This window comes from Zingiber officinale, chromosome 2B, assembly GCF_018446385.1.
Source record: "Zingiber officinale cultivar Zhangliang chromosome 2B, Zo_v1.1, whole genome shotgun sequence".
NCBI classification, from domain to species: Eukaryota; Viridiplantae; Streptophyta; class Magnoliopsida; order Zingiberales; family Zingiberaceae; genus Zingiber; species Zingiber officinale.
Window position 1 is genome coordinate 40,981,184 of NC_055989.1, and position 18,505 is coordinate 40,999,688.

At 40.8% G+C, this 18,505-nt stretch overlaps 1 protein-coding gene across 1 annotated transcript; it reads right to left on the bottom strand.

The window, feature by feature from the left end:
* Positions 1-634: 634 nt before the first annotated feature.
* On the bottom strand, positions 635-6,687 carry LOC122045607 (RNA polymerase II C-terminal domain phosphatase-like 3). The gene is made up of 12 exons (XM_042605897.1): positions 5,756-6,687; positions 5,272-5,410; positions 5,127-5,182; positions 4,973-5,033; positions 3,564-4,889; positions 2,680-3,222; positions 2,443-2,589; positions 2,010-2,278; positions 1,817-1,928; positions 1,473-1,730; positions 1,294-1,340; positions 635-1,174 (listed from the first exon to the last, which is right to left on the bottom strand). The coding sequence occupies exons 1-12, from the start codon at positions 6,376-6,378 to the stop codon at positions 1,063-1,065; spliced, it is 3,693 nt and encodes a 1,230-aa protein (XP_042461831.1). The 5' UTR covers positions 6,379-6,687; the 3' UTR covers positions 635-1,062.
* Between the last annotated feature and the right edge of the window lie 11,818 nt (positions 6,688-18,505).

The following is an 18,505-nucleotide window of genomic DNA, read 5'->3' on the forward strand; positions in this document are numbered from 1 at the left end:
TTTTAAAAATCTAAATATCTAGACTTTTGATCTGACTAATCTTAAACATGGACAATCTTCCCTCCAATTCGTCCACCAAATAAATCTGAAAATATCAACGAACATAATATTACCCTATCTCGAAATCAAGACGTGAGTATACTGTCATTCCTCCTACCGCTGCATTACACCCGTGGGTGATAAAGTACTCTTCAATAATTGGTAAAGTCAAGACTTGATACAATTGTTCGATTTTAATATGACAAAAATAAATAAATCATGGAATCAACATATAAGTAACTATCAAGTGACTAAAAGTAGAGAAATTTTTTTTCTCTATCCATCAAAATTAACCTCTTATCTTATTATAATAAAACTGTCACCCTAAAGTACTAAATCTTTAAATCATAAATTAGGAGATTATGTGAAAATAACGAATATAGTGAGTGCCCGAGCAAAACTAGAAACCGGAGTCACACTGGTAATATTAATATAAGATGTAAAAAAAAAATAGCTTAAAAAAACATCTTTCTTTTCCATTTAATCATGATTTGTTAGATTATGTAACCATGCTCCATCATAGTGTTCAAACATTTTGAAAACGTTTAAGAGAGGCCCACGCTCGTTAATTTGGTAATGCTTGAAAAGGAAATGGTGTCCAAGGAAATGCTCTCCTGTATTATTACTCACTAGACAAACATTGAAAATAACCCACTCGATGCCTTTATCCACTGATCCAGGGAAAACCTTTTTCACTGGCTTGCAACTTAAAAATTTTCAACACCTATGCACTTGTAAGAAACGGTTAAACTTGCATTCGTGTTGGGTGATTAGTTGCTCGTTATACTAAAATCACCTTATACCACTCTTTATGACTTTAACTAAAAGCTATCTGGTTCTTTTTTTTTCACTTGTTATATCTTTCTCGCCATTCACGCAGTCCACAGGTGATACTACCAAAATCAACGCTTTAGCTTCTCATGTTGATTGGTTGTGTTTCGACGGATTAGGGGTGGTGAAAGTTAATTTAGATGTGTCATTAGTAACTTCCTTCACCATTTCTTTAGCACCCAATTTAACGATTTAGTTGACAAGAGTCAATTGGGTTGAAGTTTTGTATGATGAGTCTATCATGGTTTTAACTGCAAAGTCATGCTCGCTGACTCGACGATAGAGAAGAGCTGAAGCTTCCACCCTGTTAAAACAGAAAAACGGTTCAATTTATGAACTTATGAAATGGATTAGCACCAGAGGAACACATTAGCTAAAAAGGCAATAAAGTATCTGGCAATTGACAAGGAAGCCATTTCTCACCAGCCAGGATGAACAACAAATCTTCCTGTGGATAGAGCCCAATTCACCTGTGATCCATTAATAGATGTGAACAAAACGGGGCATTAAAAAAATCATATCGTTCTAACTTCACAGTTGAAAGAGTTGTGTTCAGAAGCGTACTTTCTGATCAGCCATAAGATACTAGAAGAGTGTCATACCTTGTCGGTTCCAAGAGAATTGGCTACAACATGAGTAACCTGTTCATCAATTTGGTTAGTGCAGACGGCACCAAACTGTTCAGCTGTCTGCCACAGAGGATGCATATGAGGATTTGCTTCCCCAACTGGGAAAATCCGACTAAAAACTATACGACAACCAGCAAGAATTTTTCGTTGCTCGGCTGCAAGTATATTACGGACGTCAACATCTTTTAAGGAGTTGTGCGAGAAGAAGTTCTGGTGAAGACGCTCAATGACCTGATAAAGCCAGAAACAAGGAATCAGATGTGGAGATCAAAATGGATTCGAAAGTAGGCATCTCCCAGAGGACAAGGTGACATTACCGCCAATGAAGAAGCAAGTGTACCATCTTCTGGCCTCTCATCGTGATCAATCTCAAGAAGAGAAGGTCCAAGAAGTCCAAATTGGCGCCTACTACTAGGAAAGTAGGTATATCTGCAATAAAAAAGAATGGAAACAATAAACTCAACAACAATTAGAGTTAGGTGCAAGATTTCAGTCCTACAAAGCCTATACCTCTCCACAACAATCAAATTGAGTTTGTTGTGTGGCCATACTCTAACAGAGTCATCAATAATCACCACTGCTGATTCCATACCCAAAACACCATCTAGATCTTTGCTTTTGGGAACCCTTTCATCACCATCAAAAGTATCAGCATCATCTCCCTTAGAGATGACCCGGCCAGCAAACAATGTCCCTGTTGGATCTAGCACCTTTGCCATTTCTGTAGCATAGAGTTTGTTTCCCATGGTATATAAATGAAGTTCATAGAGGTTGCTAGCCTGTAGGCAGAGCCAGAGAATTTATTTCAGAACACAAATGCTCAGGACTTATGTCATAGCAATACTAAATATTTCTTTTACATTTTTTATTAGATTTTGAATCTTATTTTCTAAAAAACAAAAAATAAACATACGAAATTTTCATTAAATAAACAAGACCTAACCTTCTCCAGAAAATTCCAGATGCCTGGTCTCAATTTTGTCCACATTCCCATATGTTGGAAGCGGAAAAGATGTCGTTGTGACATCTCTTTATCTTGCTCTTCTTTTCTCCTCAAAATATCTTCGTGAGCCAGATCAACTTCTATAAACTAGAAAGAATCCAAATATTTTGCTTGTGAAAAATTATGTAGAATTATCTAATTTGTACAAAGATCAAGGTTCGGTATTCTATAAAATACCTTTGCAGAATTAAGTAGGGTATGGTCCAAATCAAGGACAAGACAAAGCTTCCTAGCAGCAAACATTTTATTCTGTTCTGCTATCCTCCTTGATCTCTCTTTTTGGATGGTTGCCTTTTGCTCATCGTTATAGCCATCAAATAAGTGGTCAACATCTCCCCAAGGATTGGCTGATTGTCTGGTACCTTTCTCGCTGCCTACTTCAGAAACCAAAAGAGAGGTGGTCTCTGAATCATTCAACTCTCCTGAAGCTGCCTCTACTATCACTTGGTCGGCTTGACTTGCAACTGGCTGGTTGTTACAGGGTGGAACCACTGGTGAAGTGGTAACTACTTGGGAACTCGGCAAAACATTTGCAAGGTTCTTGGTTAGCTGCAAAGGAGCAGCCAAACGTACCAAACTACTTTGAGGATCAGAAGCAGCTGCATCTATTTTGCTTTGTTGATATACAACACCATCATTCTTCTGAACCATACTATCATGGAGAATACGGCGGGGATCACGAGGTTTCATGCGAATTCTCGCAACATCAGGTTGGGTGCTCTGTAAGCAAGGATAAAGTTAACATTGTTGCTTGTTCATATAACAAATGCGCAAATGAAACTAAAATTATATGCATAAGTTTTGCAAACATGAATATCAAGGCATTATGATTTGAGGACCAAAGGTTTCCCAAACACTATTGAACTGCTGAAGTTGAAAGTTAACCATTGAATAATTAAAATTTACTTTAAAGCTACAAAAAACAAATTCAAACAAATTTCATACAAGTGGATAGCAGTATAAATATATAAAAGCAATAGAAAAAGTATACTACAAAAGGTTATAGCAATACAAGCAACAGCGGGGGCATGTGAGAAAATAAATGACATTGAAAGCCTTACCGAAGAAGCCATCTGTGAAGGGATCAGAGATATTCCAGGTTGGTTAAGTCCAGATTCTTTTGACTTAAGTGGAGTCGAATTTATTGAAGCAGCTGTTCCTGGCAGTTCATTAACACTCAAAACATTTGCACTGTCACTTGTTGAAACAGCATTTTTCTTCTGATTCTCTGCTGCTATCCTCTGCTGTTCCATTTGATGTAGTTGCATAAGAATGGTTGGGTTTACAGCTTTTAGTAAAGAAGGCAACGAAATAGTGGGAGTGGGATTACTTTTAGGAATTGATCTAAGCCCACTTAACTCGTCAAAATTATTATCAAAAATTGGTTTTTTATCAGGAACAGCTGCTGCAGTTCCTGATTTTCTAACATCAACCTGAAAATTTTCATTCACTTGGATCTTGAAACTTGGTTGAGGGATAACATTCTTGGCTTCTGACCACCCACTCCCTGATGCCGTCTCCATTTCTCTGGAAGTTGTAAGCTTATGTCTTTGTTTTTTCATCATATGGTCCCTAGCTACAGACTCATCTGTCTTATGCTTCTTACTATTTGTAGCCACTCCTACTGGATCACTCTTGAGTAGATCAGGTTCTGTAACTCTTCCCTCATCAGAAATACTTTTCACTTCATTGTTCACAAACTTAAGCCTTGGATCTCTCCTCTTTAATGCAGGTTTTAAAGCAGGTTTTGACATGGGGTTGAGCTGCTCAACCGGATGAGATTGGTTGCTAATTGAGCTATTTGTACATGGAGCACTGCTCCTAGATTTGACCATCTGAAATTGAGTTGCCGCATGAACAGCTCTTGGGTTACAAGAAACTGTAGAACTGGATACTTCCTCGGTGGAATCATCTCCTTGGCCACCATCCTCTGAGGGAGTTGGGCTTGGAAGCCGATCAGTTGACAAAATAGAATTACTGCCAAATTTAAGCTGGTAGGATGAGACAGCCTTTAGTGCATCAGTTACATATGGATGTAACATAACATCTTCACCTCCATTTTTAGCAGTTATTGGCTGAGAAGATACGGGCAGCACCATTCCAAGACCAATGGGTTTTGGTATAGAGAACTTTGGTAGATTCTCTCTCGTAGGCGAAGGAAGACTATCTTCATTGTAATCTGCATGAAGATCCAACAGTGGACTAAAGTCTACCCTATTTTTGGAGCGTGTAGGTAACACCAACTTTGGCAAATCAAGTGCTTCTGGAACCAAACAGGCTTTCTCCAAAACATTTGAACCATGAAGAGAGACAACAGGACCATTAGTAAGATCTGCTTTCTCCTTTTTATTATCCTCGAAAACAAGTGAATTAACCAGAGTATCAATCTGTTAAAGCAAAAGAATGCTTCAAAATTGACCTAAACTCTCTCAATAGTAAGTATAAGAAAACATGGAGTTACTATACAAACCTCTTTCACTTGTTCTAGAGTAAAAAGAACAGAATACTGGTTCTTTATGTGAATCAGTAACCTGACCAATGTCAACAAGTTTAAAACTAATTACAAGCCCCAATGACCAAGAATGAAAGTGAACTACATTCGAGACATCTGAGAAGGATCTAACCTCAAAAGAAGTTGCTTGTTCTGGTCCTTCTTCTGCATTGTAACTGAATTGAGTGCCTGTTCCCAATATACCAGTACCATTTTATAAACCTACCAAAAATTTAAATTTAACAAGAATCAATAGTAAATATTATAGTTGTTCTTACAGAATAAGTTGTTTGGATTGCCATAACAGCCTGCTGGACTAGAACAAGCAGGACTGTATCTGAACTCTCTATGCCAGTAAACATCGGCTTCAGGTCTTCAAAAGACTTGCGCAACCTTAAACATACAGCTTCAAAGGATCTACAAGTAAGAAGAAAACCAATAGCATCATAAAATGCTATTTTCATTCAAAAAGTTGGTAAGTTATAGTGTGCAATATTATGAAAATCTTTCTAACAAGCAAAACTTTTTGCTCATCAATTTTTCGCCCCATTGAGCTATATCGAAGACATTGAGTTTTACAGCTTGCATAGAGTTCAATGGAGAAAAAAGATTCATGTGATCAGCCCAAATAGTTGAACAGATTTTATGATGATAATTTAGGGTTCTTGCAATAAATTTGAGATTTTATGGTGGAAAAAATTAATTTTTCTGGTTGGGAATTATAGTTCTTTCTTTTTGAAGTTCTCAAATGCTCAAACTTACGTCTCAGCCTCCTCCACAGTAATCGTATCTAGCTCTTCCAGGATTAAGCTTATACGCTTGTCAAATTCACTGATATCTTGCAACTCTTCTCCATCTGATTCCTTCTTTTCTGGCTCATTTTCAGGTATATCTGAAGACAGCTGAGTAGTTTCGTCAACCACCAACGGCTCTGACCCAAGCTCAATCTCCCCTTCCTCCAACTCCCCTTCCTCCTTCTCCATTTCAACGTCACCCTCCTGGCTACTATCTTCTACAATCACATCATAAGCTTCCTCCTGCGGTTTACCCTTGGCATCGACGTTGTCAGTGAGATCGCCAGCACTCATTGGCTTCAAATCTAATCCCAAAGGCTTATTCTGCACGGCCTGCGCCCACGCAAAGTTATACAGACTGGGGCCGTAGTTCTTCGACATCGGATACCCCATCCAAACCCTAGATCTCCCAGCCCTTCCTTCCTGCTTGAAATCTTCTGCCGAGATCTCCTCCAGCGACTCCGATGAGTCAACATCAGACGTCTCCCCATCCAACGCACGCCCTCCGCGTGGGCGTTCCCTCGCCATAAGATCTAGTGGTTTCTCCTCGCTATGATTCAAGAACAACAGATTGGATCCGGCGAAGAGCATAGAGCCGGGGACCTTAGGGGAGTTAATCCGGATGGATCCGGTGAACTCACAGCTCGCACGTTTAGATCCCAAGAGCGACGAGTTCTAGATGTCGATTCCGAGGCCGAAGGCTTCCGTGTAAGGCGATTCTGAGATCGGTTGAAGAGGTCAGGAGAGGCCACTAGGCGGTAGGAAGATCGATCCGCAATGATTTCGCAACCGGAAACGCGATCGTTCACAAAAACGTGGCGGCGATCGATCTCGCGGGGATAGGAACGGAAGCGCAACCGGACGGAGGAAAGGGGAAGATTATGGGTAAGCGAGGAGGCTGCGAACGGAGACGATCTAATTTAAAAGGGATTAGCTTTCATCCACGCCGTCGACGTCAACGAAACGCCGTAGGTTTTCAATGTGAGATGAAGTATTCTAATTTGAAAATATTGAAGTATTCTAATTTGAAAATATTCTTCTCACGTATTGTCTGTCACGCATTGGCCCCTCTTGTCCCCGGTCGAGTGTGCAGCTGGCTTAAGTGGATGGGGGGCTGGACCAGACCGGTTCAATCAAAACTCGGCAATTTCTAAGGAGGTAAACGGTCGAGGTAAGTCCAATTTTATGACGTTTAAATTTATTTAATAAAATAATTAAGTTAAATTAAATTGAGTTTAATGAATTAAATTATTTAAATTAATAAAATAATTGAGTTTGGTCCGATTTGAGTTTGGTATCTTAATCTTATTTTATACTTTAAACTTTTTTTTTATGGGTTATTAAGTTTGATAAAATAAATTTATTATTCATTTTGAAAGTTTTTTCTATTTATTTAGTATGTTGATAAAAATTTTATTTACGAATATTATTTATGAATATTAACAAATTGAATATATATTATTAAAATAATTATTTAAATTAATAAAATAATTGAGTTTGGTCCGATTTGAGTATGGTATCTTAATCTTATTTTATACTTTAAACTTTTTTTTATGGGTTATTAAGTTTGATAAAATAAATTTATTATTTATTTTGAAATTTTTTTTATTTATTTAATATGTTGATAAAAATTTTATTTACTAATATTATTTATGAATATTAACAAATTGAATATATATATATATACATGTTTAATTTAATGAATAATTCAAACTTATTTATTTAATTGATTTTGTATGTAATAAGCAAACATAAATAAATTCTTATTAAGTCAAATATTAAATTTATTCATGAATGTTCGGTTCATTTACCGTTTTAGCAATTTCAGTTTAAAATTGATCACGGTTAATATTATTATTATTATTTATATTTTAAAAAATGATTCTGCCCGAAAGTCGGGGAGACGGATGCTGGGGATGTGGTGCTCTTGCTGACCTCCGGTGGACTTCGATCCCGCGTGCAACACAAGCAGCGTCAGTCCCGAGTCAGGGAAGGGGTCCCCGGCGAAGCAAGAAGAAGCAGAGAGAACTGTAGCGCAACAGTAAAAATCGTGAGAAAAGCATACCTCCACCGATGCCTGGACCCCCCTTTATATAGGGCTCCTGTAGCGTGTGTGCATGCTTCTTAAAATGAGCACGCTATCCCAAGCTTTCTCTAAAGAGACATGTCAGCAAAGTGTCCCTGACACAGTACCTTAACGGGCCGACCATATCTTTTAAGTGACAGTGGAAGCTTCCGTCGTATGGTCCTTTATCTGACCATGCTGCCTGTCAACGGCACTAGCTCCCAAAAGGATGTCGAAGGATATCTAGCTGTGTTTGTTGCTTGGCCGAGAGGAATGACCGCTCAGCCAGAATTCTAATATCCCTGTGTTATCTGCTGCCACGCCGAGCGGGACAACCGCTCGGCTGAAAGTCCACTATCGCGCCGAGCGGGAGAGCCGCTCAGCTGAAAGTCCTATGTCCGTGTCGTCCATCGTCGGGCCAAACGGGATAGCCGCTCAGCTCGGCTTCTACACGTCCCTTGAGCGTCAGTCTGATTACTCCCTGTGCCCAACCTCCCGATCGGCGCTCAACCTCCCGATCGGCGTGTAACCTGCCCAATCGGCCACCCGGTCGCCCATCCGTTGACCATCTTGATTTTGACCTCCAGGCGGCGGTAGGGTGGGGCCCCCCCTAATCACCACATCACAAGTCTTCCCTCTAAGTCTAGTCAGAGGAGGTTATAGTCCGACTGACTGGACCTTTGTGTGAGCAGATTCCCTCCCAATCGGCATTCATCGCTGTATGGACTTCAAAAGGGATATGGCATTTCTCGCCGATCGGCTTACTGAAGTTTGTTGAACAGGCATAAGTACGCTTCTTATATCTGATCGCCTTGACGGAGGTTTGCACTTGTTAAAAAAATTTCGTGGAATGCCTCCGGCGAGCGCGGGTTGTGTTGACGTCATCCCGATTTCTTGGGAATTATGCAAATCCCCTCTCATTAAGGCAGAACAGGTTCCCACGCTTGCATTAATTACCAACCCATGGTAGCATGCCACGTGTTATGCCCATCGTCGTTGCACACCTGATGTGACAGGCATTGATTGCGACGCTTGGCGGTTTGAATTCAACGATGAGATCTCGTCCTAGGTTTCCGTGACCTAGATTGGACGACCTCGGTTGGCCGAGCCCGGGGTTTATAAACTCGCCTCGCCGCCGCATCTTCCATACTTTCGTTGCTTCGAGTGCTTCTGGCGACTTGTTGATCTCGCGTGCTTTGCTCTCTGGCGATCCTCCGTCCCCCTTTTCCGATGACCCCTCTTTTTCCCAGTAAGCTATCTCCCCATCACATTCGTTTTTGAGCAGTTGACTCGTTTTTTGGTTCCGGTGAAACCCCCAACGACTTTTTTTTCCTTTGATTGTGTTTCTGCCTCTCGGCTGCCCCCCTTTTCCTTTATTTCGAGATGGCAAGCTCTTCGCAGCCGTCACCTCCCATCCCTGGACTCTGGTATACCACCATGGAGTCTAGGTTTGATGAGGGCAACGCTGAGGACCTTAGAAATGCCTTTGAAATTCCATCCACCACGAGATCATTCTGTCTTTCTCATCTGATCGACCAAATGCTCCCCCGACCGACACCATCTATCTGTTCAGGGATCACTTTACCGCCGGTATGCGATTCCATATCCATCCTTTCATTATCGCAGTTTGTAAATACTTCCGCATCTCTCTTACTCAACTCGTGTCGAACTCCTTTCGTCTTCTGTGCGGCGTCATCGTCTTGTTTCGGCAACACGACATCCCTCTTATCCCTTGGGTCTTCCATTATTTTTATTACCCAAAGCTGTCCGAGCCGAGGACCTTCCTCTTCTAGTCTAGGGTCGATTTAGTGTTTTTTTGATAAAATGTCAACTTCCAATAAACATTGGAGGGAGTACTTCTTTTTCATGCGTTTTCCCGAGCGGCCAAAATTCTCGACCCGCTGGCAGCTCAAAGTGACACCTCAACCCCCACTGAAAAGCTACAAGAGCCAATCAGACTATCTGAATGTTGCGGTGATGCTTGCTGGTTAAAAGTACGATATCCACAAGTTACTGTTTGAGGGTGTCCTCTACATCTTAAGCCTCAGTCCGATCCGCACCCGGCTCCCGACCAGCCTAGGTATGCAACTACTTTACCCTTTCCCTTTGATGCTAACTGATTTTTCTTTTTTTCTCCTATAGCCAAGTCATGATGCGAGCGCGGATGGCCGGCAAGGAGAAGCTTACGGACACCACGATCGAGGCGACGGCTACTAAAGAGCTGACGAGCTAAGGTCTGCAACCGGTCGGCTCCCACGAAGACCCGCTCGGCCGAAGTGAGGAGCTGCCCATGGAGGTGGGCAAAGGCGAGGCTAGCCATGCACCGAGCGGAGGAGCCATCCCAGACTCACAGCCTCCAGCAGAGCAGTACCGCCCCATTATTCCCGTCGAGGAACCATCAGGCTCGCCCTCCTCTGACGTGCCACTGACTAGGCGCAAGAGGAGCCATCTTCGTGTTCTGCTACCCTGGGCACGCAGCCGACCGAGAGCGTCGGAACTTCGACTCCGGCTTTGCTCCTAGAAATTGTGGAGGCTTCATTGTCCGATCGGACACCCTCCTTGGTCGAGCTATCGCAGGGGGCTGTCACCGCATCGCCCGTGGCCTTCATGCCGCCATCACATAAACCTCTAAAGGTTGAGCGGTCTGGCATCCTACCGGCCTCCGGTCGGGAGGCCTCAGCTCACTCGGCCCCGAGCGGCCGACGGTCTATCACGGTGATCCTCCATTTGCCAACGGAGGACTATAGCGAGCCGAGCACCCAGTCCCAGACCCCTGAGCACCAGATCATCATCTCGAGGCTGCTCGTCGAAGTCTGGGAGGATGCACGAGCCCATGCAGCAATACTACCTCTAGGCGCCCTGGCCAACAGTCATATCTAAATGGCCACCGGAGTAAGTTTTTTAATGTAAATTCATGGCTTACCTCCGTTTGGCTCTAACCTTTTCCCGTTTACCTGCAGTACAGGGTGGAGAGCCTGGCCATGTGCCACAGGCTCACATTCTTGGAGGATGAGTTCAAGAAGCTTAAAGTCTCGAGCAATGCCTCCTCCTCCCAAGGGTCGTCTATCTCTAAGGTCGAGAAGCTGAAGGCCGACCTGGAGAAGAGTAATAAACTTCTAGAAGTCGAGCGGAGAAAATCCACAAATCAGGAGGTGATGCTGGCTTGGCTCAACAAACAGGTCACCACCTTCAACAAGAAGATAGAGTAGTCCACTGCCATGAAGCAACGGGCCATCGATAATCTGGAATTGAAGAACAAGGAGGCCCGGAGCCTTGCCCAGAAGCTCAAGGAGGCCGAAGATTTTTTGGTGGCCGAGCGGAACAGCCGCTCGGTCGAAGAAAAGTCCCTCCGCAATCAAATTGTCTCCAAGGATGTCGCGCGGCGTTGTGGATTTACCAGGATGCTGAAGGGAGTAGGTTTGAAGCTATGAAGCAAGCCTACCTTCGTTTGGACGCATTCTGCAATAAATTCACCAATCGGGCCCTTCGACTATTCGATTAGGCAATCAAAAAGATGATCGATCAGCTTCGCGAGGGGGGCCACCTGCCGACCGTTGTGACTAGCAAGGTCATAAGCCGGGACAAGCTTATAGCCGCGTTGCTCGACAACATACTAGATTACCTAGAGTGAGGCCGCGTGCTCAACCTTTGTAACCTCCGACTTTTGAAGCACTAATGCATGCCTGTAACCTCCAACTTTTGAAGTATTAATGCATGTCAGGCCATTTGGCTGAGCCTTTTTTTCTTACTGTTTGTTTTCTGGTCTTCTCTCGATCGTATTGAAGTCTCATAACTCCTCCGATCGACAGTAGTTTGTATGCATGCCTGCTAGTTTCGTTTTGCTTTCCAAGTTGTGGAGCTTCAAGTATTCTGGTACATTCTCCTGAATGGGCTGTTCATCTGCAAATTTAGGGGCTTTGGGGCAACCTTTATTCACAGCCAGCTGTTCGACAGCCCGCGTAGACTAGGGTTTGTCGTCGCCGCTTGACTATTTGATGAAGCCTCGGGTTTAACATCGCCGCTTGACGATTCGCAGTAGGCTCGTGTTTAACGTCGCCGCTCAACAATTTGGTGAAGACTCGAATTTAAGGTCACCGCTCGACCGTCGATGGAGACTTGCATTTAAGGTCGCTGCTCAACCACTGGTGGAGACTCTCGTTTAAGGTCGCCACTCGACCGTTGATTTAGACGAGGATTTAAGGTCGTCACTCGACCGTTGATAGAGATACACATTTAACGTCACCACTCGACGGTTGTAGGAGACACACGTTTAACATCGCCGCTCGACGGTTGATGGAGACACGCGTTTAACGACGCCGCTCGACAGTTGGTGGAGACACGTGTTTAACGTTGCCGCTCGACAATTGTTGGAGACGCGCATTTAACGTCGCCGCTCAACGGTTGATGGAGACACGCGTTTAACGTCGCCGCTAGACGATTTATATATGCTCGCACCCGGATTTAAGGTCGTCACTTGACCGTTAATGGAGATGACCTTGAAGAGGCCTTTACTTTTTTATTCAAGCTTTGCCCTGCGTTCAGCAAACACACAACAAATACAAAGTACAGGATTCACTTGCGCACCTCTCATCTAGCCCTGTAGGGTTGAAGATGATTCGCGCTCCACGGCCTCTCGAGCTGTATCCCGTCTTTATCCTCCAGATAGCATGTGCTCGATCAGAGCTTCTGCATGACCTTGAATGGTCCTGCCCATGGTGCCTCGAGCTTGGCGACGTGATCGACCGGCTTCACTTTCTTCTAGATGAGGTCGCCGACCTGAAAGGACCTCGAAATCACTCGCCGATTGTAATTCTGCTTCATTCGCTGTCGATACGCCATTAGTCGAACGGTGGCTTTTGCCCTTGCTTCGTCTACCAAGTCGAGTTCCATCAGCCTTCATTCAGCGTTCCCTTCGTCGTAGTACTGCACCCGATCAGATTCTACCCCGACTTCCTTGGGGACAACTGCTTTGTCGTCGTATATCAACTGGAATGGGGTTACATCGATCGCTTCTTTTGGAGTCGTGCGGAGAGCCCATAGCACACTAGGGAGCTTGTCAACCCAACTGCCTCCCATGTGGTCGAGCTAAGCATGCAAGACTCTGAGGATCTCCCGATTGACGACTTTCGCTTGCCCATTGCCTTGGGGGTAGGCCACCAAGGTGAAGGATTGTTAGATGTCATAGCCTTCACATCATTCTTTGAGCTCCCGACCGACGAACTGCCTCCCATTGTCGAACACGAGTTAGCACGGGATTCCGAACCAGCAGATAATGTTTTGCCAAATAAATTTGTGACCATCCGCTCGGTGATTCTGGTAAGCAACTCGACCTCTACCCACTTTGAGAAGTAGTCCACCGCCACCAGTAGAAACTTTCATTGACCGATTGCGATAGGGAAAGGCCCAACGATGTCCATGCCCCATTGGTTGAACGAGCACGATACCGTGGACGCTTTCATCTCCTCAATCGGTCGGTGCAGAATGTTATAATTGTTAGAATGTATACTAAAAGCCTAGCTTTTGGTATAAAACATTTATCTAGAAATAAGAATCACATTAGTCAAATGTCTACATTTGTGATAAATGTAGTTGTTCAATTAATTTATATTGTAGATAACATGGTGAGTGGTGTCACACACAGAAGATCATGTTATCAGTACCTTATAAATTATAAACAGTAGCTCACGACCATAATGGAAAGGAACAAACCATTGGAAGGTCGTAGTGTAATTAGGTGTTAGTTTATCTTAACTATATAATTACACTAGTACACTAAGAGTGTATTGAGTAGGACCATTAGAGGTCGTTTCTTTTATACTGACTTTATAAAGGAACAAAGACCTCAGTTATTATGGAAGTGTGTGCTCTTAATCCTAATATAATAACAAGCACATATATTTGATATTTATTTATTTAATTTATCAATGGGTGAGATTTAGTTCGATGAATCAATAAGCCCGATAAGTTGGAAAATGACATCACTTATAGTGTGTGTTGTTGATTATAGAAGGAAACTGTGTCCTAGTAATCTAGGTTGAGAATGTCCCCAAGAAGAGCTCATAAGGATTGTCATGTTAAACCCTGTAGGTGGACTTAGTCCGACATGATGATGAAGTTGAGTGGTACTACTCTTGGAGCTAGATATTAATTAAGTGAGTTGTCAGTAACTTACTTAATTAGTGGACATTTGTTATCTTAAACACAGGGAGACTAACACACTCATGATAAGAAGGAGCCCAAAATGTAATTTGGGATTGGTGCGGTAGTTCAATAATAGTTCTCTAGTGGAATGAATTATTATTGATAAAATTAAGTTGTGTGTTGGGGGCGATTTAATTTTATCGGAGACCAAACCAATTCCTCCTCTCGGTCCCTATCGTAGCCTCTAGTATATAGAGATTTATACCCACCTCTTACCCCAATGGGGCCGGCCAAGCTAGCTTGGAACCCAAGCTAGGGCCGGCCAAGACCAAGTGGATGAGCCATGTAGGTGGCCGGCCAAAGCTTGGGTCCCAAGCTTAGGTGGCCGACCACTAGAATATTAAAGAGGATTTTTATTAAAATTATTTCTTATGTGGATATCATGATTTTAAAAGAGAGTTTAAAAATTAAAAATTTCCTTTTATAGCTTTCTACAAAAGATTAAGAGAAGAGATTAATCTCTTTCCTTATTTGTAGTTTAAAAGGGTGGTTTTAATTTTTGGTAAAAACTTTCCTTATTTGTAAATCATCTACATGTTTAAAAGAGAGTTTAAAATTTGAAATCTTTCCTTACTTGTTGATTAAAGGAGGATTTTAAATTTTAAGAAAACTTTCCTTTTTAACCATGTTCATGATTTAAAAGAGAGTTTAAAATTAAATATTCTCTTTTATAAGTTTCTACAAAAGATTAAGAAAAGATTTGATATCTTTCCTTATTTGTAGATTAAAAGAGATTTTAATTTATAGAGATAACTTTCTTTTTATCCACATGTTTAAAAGAAAGATTTTAATTTATTAAATTTCCTTTTTATAAACTAATCATGAAGGGATAAAATTATTGGAGAAATTTTTATAAATTTCTGGAAGCAAATAAGGAAGTTTTAATTGATGTTTAAATTTTTATTTGCTTGGATATATTATTTGTTATGGCCGGCCATTGTAATTTGAAAAGAGAAAATTGTTTTAATTAAATAAATTTTCCTTTTCAATGGCAAAAGAATTAAGGAATTTTTTATTAAATTTTCCTAATTTGCCAAGACCAAGGATTATAAAAGAGGGGTAGAGGAGGCTTCAAGGAGAAGGACTCTATTCTATTTTTCTCCCTCTTTTCCTTGGTGTGGTGGCCGGCCCTTCCCTTTCTCTTCTCTCGTCTTGTTGTGGCCGAAATCTATCATCTCTTGGAGCTTGGAGGATGTGGCCGGATCAAGGAAGGAGAAGAAGGAGAGAAAACATGCATCCCTTGGAGCTTGGTTGGTGGAAAATTCATCATCCTTTGGAAGTTCTTGTGCTTGGTCGAAACTTGAAGGAAGAAGGAAGAAGGTGCCTACGTGGTTCTCATCTTGGAAGATCGTTGCCCACACAGCGTCCGAGGTTAGAAGAGGAATACGGTAGAAGATCAAGAGGTCTTTCTAAAAGGTATAACTAGTAATTTTACTTTCCACATCATACTAGTTATTTTTGGAAATAATATTAAATACAAGAGGCATACGATTCTAGTGTTTCGAATTTGTTTTCGATATAGTGTTCTTTTTTTTTCTTTTCCTTGTGATTTGATTGTTCTTTTCGGTTGACCTAAAGTTATTTTAGAAAATTAAATATTAGCTTTCCTTAAAAGGTTTTGTCTAGTCGGTGGTGGTTGCTCCCATATCCAAGAAGGCCATGTGCCTCGCCACGTCAGTACTGGGAACCAATTTTGGAAATTAATATTTAATGGAATTAATAACTTAGGTGATTTGGATCAAACGTGTTAAGTTCCGCAGGAGATCCAAGTCAAAACCTAAAAGAACAAATAGATTAAGTTTTTGGATCAAACGTGTTAAGTTTCGCAGGAGATCCAAAATTTAATTTAAAAGAATACATGGTAGCTAGGAAAAAGTTCAGACCTTTGTACAAAATTTTTGTACAGTGGAACCTCTAGGTTTTCCGAGTAGCAACCAACAACTGGTATCAGAGCTAGGGTTTTGCCTCTGTGTATTTGGTATTAGTTTAATTATGCACATGTCATACATAATTTAGGCAAGTTAATAGTAGGATGTGCTAACTTTGTGGATGCAGGATCCAACTATTATGACTTATAGTTATTATGTGTGTGATTGGACCCTTGGACATGTCAAGGGCATTTATTGTGTGTGCATGATTATATTATAAAATACAGCAGGAGCTGTATTTAGTTTTATTAGGATTTTATTTTGATCTAGTTACGTGTACATTCCTTTTATAGAATATAGGATCGATGGATGTAAATTTTATTTTATGTTCGATCTAGTTTACATGTACATTCCTTCGAGGAATATAGGATCGAAAAATGTAAAATTCTATTTATGTCGCGGATCGAATCTTGCAAGGCGTGGAACCTTTTTGAGGACCAGAGGCGCGGCGGAACAAGGAGCAAGATGGATGCGACAACTAGACCCGGTGGCGGTGGCCAAAGATGACAGCAGCTTTGGTTGGCGACACAAGGAGGACAGCAATAGATAAAAGCCATAATAGTTGAAAATTAATTTTTCTATTTATTGCTCTTTATGTTGTGTTGTGTGTGCTTGTTAGTATGCATGTTAGGTAGACTAGCATAGTTAAAATTCCTCACTTTAAATAACTAAGTGGGAGAGGGATTTATTTTAAATAAATTCTACGGTCTCCATTACTGGTTTATAAGTGATGTAACAAGTTTGCGCGTTGGCTCTGAGTGCCTTCCTCCATATCGGATGAGCTTGTTTACAGATCACTAGATTAAACTTCCATTTTGGATGACTATAGGAAATTAATTAAGAGCGTGTGATCTTCCCCATCGGAAGGGGCATAATCTTATTAATGGACTTAGTGTCAAGTAATGGTATACACTTAGGCACGTCTAATAGTATCCTCCCCATCGGAGTCACTGCTATTATTTGTGTGACCAAAGAAAATCAACTATTAATTTGTCAAATAAATAGGTTGACAAGATAATAAAATTAAAAACCCCTCTTACGAATGTTTGATTTTGTATACGTCCACACTATCGTGACATACAAAATTCACGGTGTTTGAGATAATTTTATTTGTCATAAAGATTTATTGACAAGGTAATTAATGGGTAAACCCCTCCTCTTACAAATGTTTAATTTTGTATACGTCCACACTATCGTGGCATGCAAAATTCACGGTGTTTGAGGTGTTGGTGAATTTAAATAATATTGTTTGAGGAATCAATGTTATTTTAAATTCAAAAAGTTTTGACCAAATATTTGATCAAAGACAAATCAACTATTAATTTTATTCATCATAAAGTAAAGTTGACGAGATAATAAAATTAATGAATAAAATCTCCTCTTCAATTTTGTATACGTTCACACTATCGTGGCATACAAAATTCATGGGGATTTTAAGGAGTTGATCTTGACCAAATATTTTTATGATTCTTAGGATTTAAAATGTTTGTCAATCCCCTAGTAGTCATACTATAGAAAAGACTTAGTAGTCCCAATTGTAATGATTGGAAATAGGACTTGGACATTAAGGTAGACTGTCTTCTTAGAATTAAGAACAATATAGGTGTATTTAATTCATTAGTTGAAACATGTTTAGTGGTGTTATCTACCAGAACCTGGAGTGTAGATACAGATGTCATTAATCATGTCCGCAATTCATTGCAGGGTTCCAGGAAACCCGGCAACTAAATGAAAATTAAAACACCGTCCACATGGACACTACTATAAAAATGGTAGCTGTTGCAGTGGGAGATGTTTATCTTTTGATAAGAATAAAACATGGATTTTTGAATAATTGTCTTTGTTAGAGTGTATACTAAAAGCCTAGCTTTTGGTATAAATATTTATCTAGAAATAAGAATCACATTGGTCAAATGTCTACATTTATGATAAATGTAGTTGTTCAATTAATTTATATTGTAGATAACATGGTGTGTGGTGTCACACACAGAGGATCATGTTATCAGTACCTTATAAATTATAAACAGTAGCTCACGACCATAATGGAAAGGAACAAACCATTGAAAGGTCGTAGTGTAATTAGGTATTAGTTTATCTTAACTATATAATTACACTAGTACACTTAGAGTGTATTGAGTAGGACCATTAGAGGTCGTTTCTTTTATACTGACTTTATAAAGAAACAAAGACCTCAGTTATTATGGAAGTGTGTGCTCTTAATCCTAATATAATAACAAGCACATATATTTGATATTTATTTCTTTAATTTATCAATGGGTGAGATTTAGTTCGATGAATCAATAAGCCCGATAAGTTGGGAAATGATATCACTTATAGTGTGTGTTGTTGATTATAGAAGGAAACCGTGTCCTAGTGATCTAGGTTGAGAATGTCCCCAAGAGGAGCTCATAAGGATTGTCATGTTAAACCTTGCAGTGGACTTAGTCCGACATGACGATGAAGTTGAGTGGTACTACTCTTGGAGCTAGATATTAATTAAGTGAGTTGTCAGTAACTTATTTAA